Source organism: Globicephala melas, chromosome 7 (genome assembly GCF_963455315.2).
Source record: "Globicephala melas chromosome 7, mGloMel1.2, whole genome shotgun sequence".
In the NCBI taxonomy this organism is placed as follows: Eukaryota; Metazoa; Chordata; class Mammalia; order Artiodactyla; family Delphinidae; genus Globicephala; species Globicephala melas.
This window is the reverse complement of record NC_083320.1, coordinates 26,546,953-26,559,860: the sequence shown is the minus strand read 5'-3', so window position 1 is coordinate 26,559,860 and position 12,908 is coordinate 26,546,953. Positions and strand designations below refer to the sequence as shown.

General features: G+C 36.1%; 1 protein-coding gene across 1 annotated transcript in view; it reads right to left on the bottom strand.

Moving 5' to 3' along the window:
• Positions 1-12,908, bottom strand: part of ACADL (acyl-CoA dehydrogenase long chain) — a 39,011-nt gene that overhangs the window by 11,377 nt on the left and 14,726 nt on the right. Inside the window, exons 5-8 of the mRNA XM_030853038.3 lie at positions 10,735-10,801; positions 6,361-6,525; positions 5,602-5,703; positions 4,538-4,651 (exon numbers count right to left, since the gene is read on the bottom strand). Coding sequence (XP_030708898.1) covers positions 4,538-4,651; positions 5,602-5,703; positions 6,361-6,525; positions 10,735-10,801 — 448 coding nt within the window. The remainder of the gene's footprint in view (positions 1-4,537; positions 4,652-5,601; positions 5,704-6,360; positions 6,526-10,734; positions 10,802-12,908) is intronic.

Here is a 12,908-nt window from a genome sequence, read left to right as displayed (position 1 = left end):
ACCCCACACTCAAGGTCTAAGAACGAAATATTCCCTTTTTGGAGAAATGTAAAGAAGAAATGTTATTTGTTGCCTCTCCTATTTTTTTCCTAATACTTTGTCCCCTTAGAATCAAGAGCACATACCACACAAGAAATAACTAAAGCTTGTGTTAGAAAAGAACACTGAACTTTCACTTCATTGTCCATGGGTGAAAAAGGTGAGAACAGAAAAAGTCTATCTACCTTAGATTTCTGGGTAGTAAAACTAGTGAATGCATTAAGGGTGTAGGTTCCAGAGTTCAAACACTTTTTTAATCTTGTGCATGTTATTTAACCTCTTCATGCCTCAATATCCTTACTGTAAAATAAGGATAAATATAATATTTATTATATGGAGTTGCAAAGAAAAAAAGACAATCCATGTGGCACAGTGCCTGGCATATAGGGAACCTCAATCAATGACAGACATTATCATTATTTAATATCTGAATTTTACTATTGTATTGCCCATTCCATAGAAAATCGTGAGACTTGACAGCAGCTATGGAGAGTATGGGTGAGACAACATGAAAATCCTGTAACTATCGCAGCTTAAGTATGGTAGGTCTCCGTTCTAAAAAGAAAGTAAATTTTAGGGACTTCGCTGGTGGCACAGTGGTTAAGAATCTGCCTCCCAATACAGGGGACACAGGTTTGATCCCCTGTCCGGGAAGACCCCACATGCCGCGGAGCAACTAAGCCCGTGGCCCACAGCTACTGAGCCTGCGATCTAGAGCCCACGCACCACAACTACTGAGCTTGCGCTCTAGAGCCCACCAGCCGCAACTGCTGAAGCCCGCGTGCCTAGAGTCCGTGCTCCGCAGTAAGAGAAGCCACGACCATGAGAAGCCCGCACACCGCAATGAAGAGTAGCCCCCGCTCGCTACAACTAGAGAAAGCCCACGCACAGCAATTACGACCCAATGCAGCCACAAATAAATAAATAAATAGCATCACAATTAAGTTAAAAACTCAAGCTCTACTAAAAAAAAGAAAAAAAAAAAGAAAATAAATTTCGTGAAACGCATCCAAGTGGTCAGAAAGGCTCAAAATTCAAGAATATCAAAGAGAAAGGAAACTGAATCGTTATATGGTCATAAAAATGAGATTTGGCCAAATATAATATATAACATTTAAAGGTCTCCTATTTCAATTTAATACTGGAACCATTGTATATCCAGCTCTGTAACAGGAGGTATAAGCACTTACTGGTTATTCATCTTCTCTGAATACATATCTAGATTGAATATGAAAATATTATTCAAAGATACTTATTTATATAAACAAGAAGATTAGAAGAAATATCTCAGAAATCTCAGAACCACATATTTACTTGGAAAACAATACGGCTCCCGCCAATGCTATAGATACGTGTGGAAGCAGAATGCTACTGCCACCTAGTGAAATTTTAGTAAACTACCTTTGAAAGAAGGCAGCAATAAAACGGCACTTGCTTTGAAAAGGATTAAGAATATTTCTTTTCTTTTTGCTATCAAAATACATATACACACATATATATTATTAAATAAATAAATATTTTGGAAGAAACTTTTTCTCCTATGTGTAAATATTATACCGATTTTCTAGTTTTTTTTCATGGTTAAATGTCAAATAACATTTAATGTTCTGAGCTATACAGGCAATCTCGGTAATATTATAGTCATTTTTGTTGTGATTTTATATGAAGTTCATAAACGCAGGAAGTGTAGATTACCAAGGGGATGGAAAAATATGTCTGTTTGGTTCACTTTTTATAGTATCCAGAATAGGGCTAAAGGCATGAGTATTTTAATAAATATTTTGAGAAGCAAATGACATTAATTCCACTTCGGATACAGCTGGGAAAGTCAGAGTGATACCAAGTAGTATCACTCTCTTTGTGTTGCTAGGAGGTTATAATGTGTATTTCCAGAGTCATGCCTATCAAATTACATTTGAACACACAACCTTCAGAAGGCAATCAATACATACTTGCTCAGTGAAACAAATCATGTATATCAACATTTCTCAAACTGAAAAAATTACATGAAAAAGAAATGTGATTTATTTATCAGTAAGAAGATTCATGCATCGATAACAAAGAAACAGAAATATGATTGCTTTATGGTAGCCTAGTGTAATCAGTTGTACTGCATATGATTTATAAGTGTTTGTGTGCATAAGTTTTGATAAATTTAACTTTTCACAATAAATTTCTGTATATTTTATGGTAGTAAATGATAAAATGGACTAGTATCTACACATATTTTATGCATTCGTGCCATACCTCTATTCTTAATTTTTTCGATATTTCTAGGCTATACAGTTCGTCTGCACATTTTAAGTTGCCACAAATCTCCAAAAGTTTTTCCAATGTATTTATTGAAAAAAATCCACATGTAAATGGACCTGTGCAGTTCAAACCTGTGTTGTTTAAGGGTCAACTGTAATAGCTAACTTTAATGAAAGCTCGCTTTGCCAGGCAATATTCTAAGCACTTTATTAGAAGCGTATTATCTCACCTAACCTTCATACCAACTCTATGAGGTAGCTACTCATATTACTCACATCTTGACAATAAGAAAGTACTTCTGAGAGAGATAATACAACTTGCATAGACCACAGAGACGTAAGTAGCTGTACTAGGAGTTAAACCACACCTGAACTTAACTTCTATAATGCTGTCCTAAAAAGTTACCAAAGTATTTCATCTTTCCCTTTCCCTTCACAACACCTTTCAGCCAAGACATTCCACTTAGAAACTTTCAATTAGACTTCCAACTCCAGTTTTTTTGATGACTGCATTACTTAAAAGCTGTTCCTTCATTTGAAGGAGAGACTAGAGGGTCTAAAATTTGATTGATATTTTAGTGATTATGGCTACCATATACTGAGTTCTTCTGCAAATAACTTAAACTTCTCGGCAAAACCCAGGAAGTTTAAACACAATCATCCACCTTCTCTGTGCTTGAACCTGGGGAGCAAAACCCTTTTAGTAAAGCTAATACACAAAAAAGCAGGAGGTTCCGCTATAAGTGCATGATCACTAACCTGATTTGGGTCCTCAATACTGCCAGGAAGCTTACTGTAAGTGTCTCTAGTTAGTTCAGTCTCTCACTCTGAAGAAGGTATTTCAAACCTTCCTTACCTCCATGCCCCATTCACTCACATCTCTTTCTTCCCTATTGATAAGGAAAGATACGGAAGTCTCTGGAAGAGAGCTTTTGCAATTTTCTACCAACGGAGCTGAACCCTTGCTCATCCTTTCCTCCTTCCTTCCTGTTTCATCCTTCCTCTCCTGTCAGGATGGGAAGGCCTGTCTTTCCATGTATTGAAACTTTGGCATCCACACCTTCACACTGTCTCAAAGATCATATGCAGTTAATTATGCTCTCCATACCTACAATCTTTCCCTCTTTACTAAATCCTTTGTCTAGGTATTAAAATATGCTCTAGCATTCTCATCCTAATAATAATAACAAAAATTAATAATCTCCAAATATTTCACTTGATCTCCAAATATCTCCCTCCCTCCCTCCTCACCCTCCTCTTCTTGCCTTCTAGTTACCATCCTTTCTCTCAGCTACTTCACAGCCAAACTCAGGAAAGAGTTGCCACTCATCAGTATCCTGACTTCCTCATTTCCATTCACTGCTCTACTCACTGGGGTCTGGCACCACACCAGTCCATTAATGGCTCTTATGAAATAACCTCCATATCATTATGTCCAATGCGCACTCTTTGACCTTCATCTCATTTTCCCTCTAAGTAGCTTCCATCCACTTGAAATCCTCTCTTCTCTTGATTTCTACGACAATACTTGCCCGATTTGCTTTCTCCTTTCTAGCTGTCTCAGTTTTCTTTGTAGGCTCTTAGTTTCCTATTCTACCTTTAAATCTTGGAATTTTTTTCTCAGGACTCTGTCCTAGGATCTCTTTTGTCTTAATCTCTACTCTCTCCCTAAGTGATCTCATCCACTTCCATGGATTCTAATGTCACCGTGGATGAAAAATGTTGCCTGCCACATAGATAAACAATGGATGTTGCAGCCATCAAGCCAGCAGCCACTGCAGCAGCCCCCAAATGTGCACCCTGAGGGGAGTCAGGATGGAGAAAAGCAGGATACTGGCCCTAGATAGTTAAGGTGCATATCAGAGGAGTAATTTCAATGAGCACAGACTCTTGGATCTTCCCATACATAGAAAAGTGATAAATTCATTACTTTGAGAAGCCTGGTTTTCTTTAATTAACAGTGATCTTTTGATGTTCCGACCACCGGGTTTCTGTTGCAAGACTCCTATATACCCTGGCTCCTCCCTTACCTCTTTGGAACTGTCCCTCAGAGCTATCTGAGAGGCTGTATTTCGTGCTTACATGATTAGTGTTGTGCACCAAATAAAACATAATTCTCAACTTTTAAATTGTGCATATTTTTTCAGTCGATACCACCTGTATGAAAATTACTCCATATTCATGTTTAGCCTAGACCCATTTCAGATGAGTAAATTGATACTATCTAATACTAATGACAAGCTTACCTGTATATGTGCGATTGTTTTCCCAAAAGCTTTTCTTTGTTTAACGTAGTTCCTGGTTTCTTCAAACATGAATTCACTGGCTGAAACTCCCAACTCAGCAATCAGTAGCCTTTCCTAGAACCCCAAAATTAGGTCTTGAACATTATTCTAATTACACAAGTGATTTTCACATGATTTCAATGAAAATAAATTGCATAATCTTTATAAAACTCCTAAAGATTATTTCTTAACTCTTTATAAGAAAAGACTCCCCCTGAGATTTCTAAGACTATTTTGACACATGTATGTCTCTAAAAAAAATTTTATTTTTATGAATGACTGTCTTTATATAGGTATATAAGTAATTTATTTTCCTCTTCTCTTGACTCATCTATGGGAAAAGAAATTCCAAAGTTGTCGATTTTTATTTATTGATCTCTGCATACCACACATCTGATATACCTGAGGAAATCAACATTTTTAAAGGGCATAGGTTGAATTAGTGCAAAGCATCCAGAGTCAGTTTAATTCCCTCTTGCTGGTGATCTTCACATTCTATCCTGTGCCAGTGACCCTAGTCCTTGTCCCATTTCATGTTTAGTGCATGCTGAGATTGTCACCAGACATGCTTATGCTGACACTCCAAAAAACTCGGAAGTGAGGGCTGACCCTATGTGGCTAAAACTTTTTAGTCTGAACTTAACAGCTTCCTTTGATTCCCAGGTATTATTAAAAAGGAACAACCCCCCCCCAAAAAAAACCTGGTACATATTTTGGCTGATATTTCGTTACAGGAGCTAAAAATTCTTGATTTGTAGTTAAGACACTAAAATCATTCCAAGAAGGAATCATAGAACTGAAAATCTTATTTTCCTGATTCACTTATAAGCTTTGATTGGATATCCCTGAGTTCAGTTATTCACATGTCCAGCCTAAAAAAGTCATATACGTTTTTTTACAACTTCAAGTTATACTCAAATGACTGGCTATATCACAAGTTTTGTATGCATGGATTTATATAGCTCTGTATTATTCTATTCCAGTCCATTATCTAATCAAAAGACGGACTCTTTAATACTTCTGACCTGTGGAAGCTCTTGCATGAGGTAATAGAAGCCTTTATTCTCTTCTCCAAGTAGGGCACGCGCTGGCAAACGTACATCTTCAAAGAATAATTCTGCAGTATCCTAAGAGATCATACAATTGAATACAGAATTATCTCACTGAAATCTCCCAATAACCTGATGAGGTGATTATTATTTCCATTGAAAAAACAAAAACAAAACAAACTGGAAGCCAAGTTGAAGTGGTTAATGATCACAACCGGTAAGTCGTAAACCAGGGATTCAAACCCAGGTCTATCTGATTCCAAAAGTGGCTTTCCCACTGCAATACACTGTCATTCTAGCTCTAATACCGTCCAATTCTGCAGGTACTGAGGACTAAGGATTTCTAATGCATATCAAGTAAAAGATGTTTTTCTTTTTGGTAATGAAAAATTACCAAATAGTAGAAAAAATATTTTCTGTTCTTATTTCATAATTTTCTTCAATTTCAAAAATAGAGGGTATTATCATGCAGTTAATTTTCTAAAGCAGATTTTCAAACTACCCTGATTCACTTCAATTGCTGACCACAGTTGCATAAACAGTGGAATAAATTTCCATAATCATTTCTGAAAAGCATATTTTAAGAATCCAGCATAGGAAGGAAGGTATGATTGTGCTATATGTAGTTCCATATATAAAGCATAATTGAGTAAACTCAATTATTTATAAATAATAAATATGAATTATATTTATAAATGATTTATATTATGAAAACAAATTTACATTATGACTTACCTGGGCTTTTAGTCCCATTTTATGTAGCTTTCGTCCCTTGACAAATCCTTTCATTCCATTTTCCACCAGAAAAAGGCTAATGCCATGGGCAGGAGAGCGAGCGTCACGATTTGTGACTGCCACTACGATCACAACGTCACTTAGCCACCCATTAGTGATGAATACCTGAAAAACCCCAAGTATACTGTGATGCTCCACAATAACTCAGGTCCATGTGTAAGTCATGATCAGGGGAAAGTATACTCAATAAGACTAAACCGGACAAAACATGCTTCATACCCCTCTCTGTACTCTCTCTGAATATCTGCAGTGTTGATTATTCATACATGAGGTTAGTAAAGAGTAGGGGGAAATTATCCAATGCTTCAAAGAATGAACTCTATTCATTTTCTTCCCACTATTAGTATTGTAAATAATAATAATAATTAACATTATTATGTTCTTTTCCAATTAAAACAAAATTGCCTATAAAAATGATAAACCATATTTTAGAAAGAAGTTTCAGGTGAGAAAACAGAATCTCCTTTGAATGGCACGATACTATTAAAGTATTTGTACTTTCAGATTTATCCGTTTTTGAAAAGGCATAGTTTCGATTTCATGATGGATGGCCTACCTCTTTCCAAATGGCCTAAATAAGGAAGATGCTGATTAAGAAGGGATAAAATAACAGAGATATTAGTTTATCAGATAATATTTATTCAGAAAACAAATATACACAGAGCAAATATGAATAATTATCTTTTCACTCTGTATCTTTCCTGGGTCCTCTCAGCCACTTTCCATGGCTTTAGTTGCTATCCATATGCTGATGACTCCAAATCTTTATCTAAGCCAAATTTCTTGCTAGGTTCCAGACCTGTATACATACCTGCTCCTGGATAGTTCCACCTGATGACTCAAGGAATACCCTACTCCTCTTTAATCACCCCTACTCCTATTTAATCTTGAGTATCAATCTATTTTCCCTGTGTCAGTGAACGGTAAATCACATTATTATCCTGCTTCGTATTCAATTTGACATCTAGTTCTCTCTAACCCATTTCAACACTTTTTAAATCCATTCACTTCCTTTCACTTCTGTTGCCATTACCTTATTTTGGGCCTCATCATTTCCTGGTTAAGTTCCTACAACTGATCTCTGTGCAACTCTATTATCCATCATGATGTCAGAGGGATCTTTCAAAAATGCAATCTAATCATACCACTTTCACATCTGAAAATTTTTGAATACCTCATCACAGCTTCAGGATAAATTATAAATCTTAGCAGGGCATATAAAACTCATCACAAATTGGCACTAGCTTACATTCCTGCCTTATCTCTTATCCAATTTTCCCCTCACTTGTTTTCTGTAGATTAACTCTACTGCATTACTTGCTGTCCCCCATATTCTAAGTTCTTCCTCATCTATGGGTCTTTGGAAATCTTGTTTCCTCTACTTGTGGGGCTCTTTCCCAACTCTGCTACAATGAATCCTACTCAACCTGGACAAAGTTCAGACATCACCTCTTCCAAAAAGTCTTTCCAGGGAATTCCCTGGCGGTCCAGTGGTTAGGACTCCACGCTTTCACTGCCGAGGGCGCAGGTTAATCCCTGGTCAGGGAACTAAGATCCTGCAAGCCACGCAGCGCGGCTGAAAAAAACAAAAACAAAACGTCTTTCCAAATTCCCCAAGCTGGATTAAGTGTTCCCATAGCATCCTGAATTTACCATCATCTTAGCATTTTCCAAGCTATATTTAAATGATCTAATTTTGTCTCTGTCCCTTTGAAATAGTACAGTTATAAAATGGTGTTGGTTACTCTCATCACCTACCATCCATGTCCTTTATAATAAGATTTATGCTCTAAAATCCAGAGCACTGATTCTTACAAATAATGGGAAGTGGGCCAGTGATGTTAGTGTTATCTACATGACAGCAAATGAAGGCAATGTTGATGGTATGGTTGTAAGTGACACAATAATAAAAGACTCTCAACATCTCTCTGTACTAGGAGCTCCTTGAGGGCGGGGGCTATTTCCTATTCATGTATCTATCCTCAGTGCTTAGTATAGTATTTGGCATATAGGAGGCCTTCAAGGATGTTTGTTGAATAAATGAGAAAAATATATTCCTCAAAAATAATTCTAGGGAATTCCCTGGCGGTCCAGTGGTTAGGACTCTGCTCTTCCACTTCAGGGGCACAGGTGTGATCCCTGATCAGGGAACTAAGATCCCGTATGCCACACAGCGGGCCAAAAAAAAAAAAAAAATTATGGTAAAAATTTTTTCTACAGTGTTTCTCCATTACACCACTCTCTTCCTCAAAAACCATTCAGGTCTCCCAATTTCCTAACTGTCTAAGATAATAATGACCATTTGTGTAGTTGCCACAGTTGAATTGCTGAAATAGTGCTTTTTTGTTTGTTTTTAATCACAGAGCACCCAGGAATTAGTACCTTTATGTTACTAATATCTAATGTGAGTATTTCTACCATGACTGATCCTCTTTCCTAATAAAATTATAAGAGAATTCTCTTTGTAAGAAAGGGCTTTCTTGATTTCTTTCCTAATTATGACAGTCAAAACTTTTAATAGGGCTGAGATTAACCCTACTGAGGTCAATTTTTTTTTATTTTTATTTTATTTTTTGGTATTGAATGCCTATGCCATACGCTCTTTGTAGATGTTGTGTAAATAGTACATAAAGAAAAAGTGTTATAAAGAAAAAGGGAAAAAAAATCTTCCATGAGTCCATCATATAAATATCATTGTGAACTTCCTTTCTGGCCTTTTTTTCTTTTAATATAGTTGAAATTATTTTATATGCATACTTCACTTAAATGTTAGTATCATCTTTTCACTTAATATAATTATTTTCCTATACCACTAAAAATTTTGTGTTGATGCTTTAATGAGTGCATATTAGATCATCTTATTGATGTAGTATATTTACTCACTCATTCTTTTACTTTTGCTTCCTCTAAAGTTTTTGTTTTTCCTAACAGAATTTTTGAAAATCAGAGGTACTTTCCTGGGTGGTTCCCACTGAAGAGTCTAATTGAGCAGACTGGGCCTGCTTAGAAAGCTGGAGTCATAGAAGAGTGTAGTTCCCATTTCACTTTTGACCAAATACCCTATTCTTCTGTCAAAACAAGCCTTCTGTGTGCAAAGAGTTAATTGACTATATATCACAGTTAGTGCTTTATTATAATCCTTAGTATGAATAATGTAGATGAATATTTCATAAAGTATATTTGAAAAACAACAGTAACTCAAGATAAGTCTATAAAAAGAGAATTTCCTAGGGCAAATGACATACTATATCCAACTCTTAGAAGTTCATGATGCGTATCAGCCTCTCAGAAAGTGAGAAGTAGAGCATGTTTTCCAAATTTATTTGACATCACAGACATTGTTTTTCTGTATAATAACTATGAAACTAGATAATGGAATGGTCTTTAGAACTGGGCTACTCAAAACGTATTCATCAGACTGATGAACAGTTTGTCAGTCCACAAACTGTTATTAGTCCTTAACAATGTAAGTACGGAAAGTGACTGTTTAGAAAATTTCATAGCAATTTAAGTGTCACAACATTCAAGTTTGTGATTTTGCAAATGCAAAGGTATTAGTCTAAAACTAATAAGAAATATTTTTTAAACGTTGAAGAAAAAAAACAAAAATTAGCTCTTCACCAGGCTTTGAAACATTTTTAGCAAGATTTCCTTAGTGTAGACAATGAATATCTTTTCTTCACTTAATATTCAGTCAACAACAAATAGTTACTGAGTGTATACCAGACACAGTTTTAGGTAAACAAAAACCTCTGCCATCAGTGATATTAGATTCTGAAGGATATGTTTACTTCTGAGCCTGTCTGTAACCTTAATCAGAGGTGCTCTCCAATCTTATCAGTGGGTTGATGTGAGGCTCAGAAGCGTTGAAGGGCTCTCAAATTCCATCAGAAATATCTTTCCTAAAATCTTTTGAAACTCTTCTTGATATTTATTTATAAGTCTTTTCTTCCACTTCTTATCAACATCAAATTCATTAACTATTAACTGTTTGTCCCCTATTTGGACAATGTGAACCTCACCTTTTCCTTTTCTGGTTTGATAAGGGCTGTTTGGAAGCTAAAACGTTTTTCATGTTAGTGAGGGGGCATGCAAAAGGAACACAGAAGAGGAATAGATCTCACGTAACATAAATGTTGTACAATTCTTACTGTCTCCAAAACAAAGCAGTTCAATTCCTGTGCCAACTCAAGTAAACTCAATTCCTGAGTGAGTCCCTAGATCTGAGAGACTCAATGATGAGTAGTTTTTGAGGCCTTGTTACCCACAGCATGACTCCGGGGAGGAGGGCTATGGAAGCCCACCTTTACACACCTTGCTTCCATTGAGAATCCAGTCACTTCCATCCTTTCTGGCATTTGTCCTCACTCCTTGCAAATCACTATAATTGAGAGGATAAAAAATTCATTAATTGGTAATAAATGAACTATGCAAATGTTATGTAAGTATGTATCTATTGTGATAATTCAAACTGGCTACACCATTATAAAAATTGACATTTAACTAATATTAGGAACGTTCACACAAATGCACTGAAAAGTCATGTCTGACATATGCTAAACTATTTATACAAATGAATATTTTATTGAGATTACATAGACTGACCAGATTTTATAGAGCATAACAAGGCCCAACTAGCATCCAAGACCCTCAAACTGGACTCAGAAGACATTTCAATGCCTACTATATACCTCAGATTATTTGCCCATGTACCTTTCCTGCCTTTGTTCACTTTGGTTCCTTCCCCTATCTCTACTGTTCAACAGCTTAGCTATTTAAAAGACTATGTCAGAAATTCCCTGGTGGTCCAGTGGTTAGGACTTCATGCTTTCACTGCTGAGGGCCCAGGTTCAATCTCTAGTCAGGGAACTAAGATCCCACAAGCCACCCAGCAGCTATGTCTCAAATGCCACGTCCTCTACCAAGCCTGCTCTACAAGTAGAATAGGTTATTTTTCTAGATATAAACTAAACAAATATTAATAATTTAAATATGAAAAATACAGGCAATATTCAAAACAAAGGAGAAAAATGAAAAAATTAAAAAAAAATTTTACCTTCTGTAATAAACATTTAAAAAATACAACCTTCCAGTATTTTTCTATGGAAACAGATACACACATATACGTATTTTTATAAAATTGGAACCATACATATGATCCTGATCTTTTAATAATATCTAATGTTTGTCTATAAGAAAACTTTTATTAGTGGCACAGAATTTCATCATATGAATTATTGTTATGATATATATTTTTAAACACACAAGAATATTCTTTATTTCCACAAATAAGTATTCCGTCTCACTTTTTGGAAACATTGACAGCCTTCTTCATTTATCTTTTAAGAGAGATTTAAGAGAGATTTTTTTACAGTAGGAAATCCAGCAGGTAGGATTCAAAAATAGATGGTTTCAGGGAGACAACTGGAAGTGGTGGTGCATCTAAAAGACTGGAGAACTCATATCCCATCTAAAGGGCTATGTCCCAGCCAACAGGAATAAGGAATCAGAAATAAGAAAAACATAGTATTGTCAGATGTTCCAAATTTTCAAGAAAATCCAGGAATATGGATGTTTATGTACATTTTTCTGGCTTTTAAAGTTGATTCAAGGTTTGTTTTTAAATTAAATAGATTAACCAAATTAAACATGTCCCAGGGCTTCCATAGGTCCCATGAACTGCCCCATTTGTGACTACTGCCTCATGCCTTTCTAGACCTCATGCCATGGTGATACAACCACTTAGAACTCAAGGGGGTAGATATCTGATATCCTTCTCTTATACACTATAAAGTAATGAAGTATGATTTCTAAAACTAGAAATTAAGGGGGACATTGACAAACTCAATCATGACCAAAGATCAGGGAAGGGACCTGAAACCAAATGCATTGGATTCATCACGAATCTTTTAAAGCAATCTGCTATTGTTGAAGACTTAGGTAGTTTCCACTTCCAATTTTCAAAGATATCCTACAATGAAGAGCATCATATATTAAATAGTCCACATCACTTATTTTGTGAAAATTTTCTGATTCTCCTTTTTGTACATGGACTTTATATTATATATCCCATGGCACTTTATCACTCTCTGTATCATGTTAAATAATGACCCTTAGAGATAGCAGGTCCTAACCTCTGGAACCTGTTAAATGTTACCTTATATGGAAAAAGGGTCTTGCAGATGTGATTCATTTAGGACTTTGAGATGGGAAGATAATTTTGGATTATCTAGATGGGTCCTAAATGCAATCACAAGTGTCCTTGTGAGAGAGAGGCAGAGGGAGATTACACAGACTAAAGAGGGACATTACAACATGGCCACAGAGGCAGAGATTGGAGTCATGATGCCACAAAGCAAGGAATGTCGGCAGCCCCCAGGAGATGGAAGAATCAAAGAATGGATTCTCCCCTAGAACCTCTGGAGGGACTGTGGCCTTGCTCATACCTTGATTTGGGGTTGCTGATACCTTGATTTGGGACCACTGAT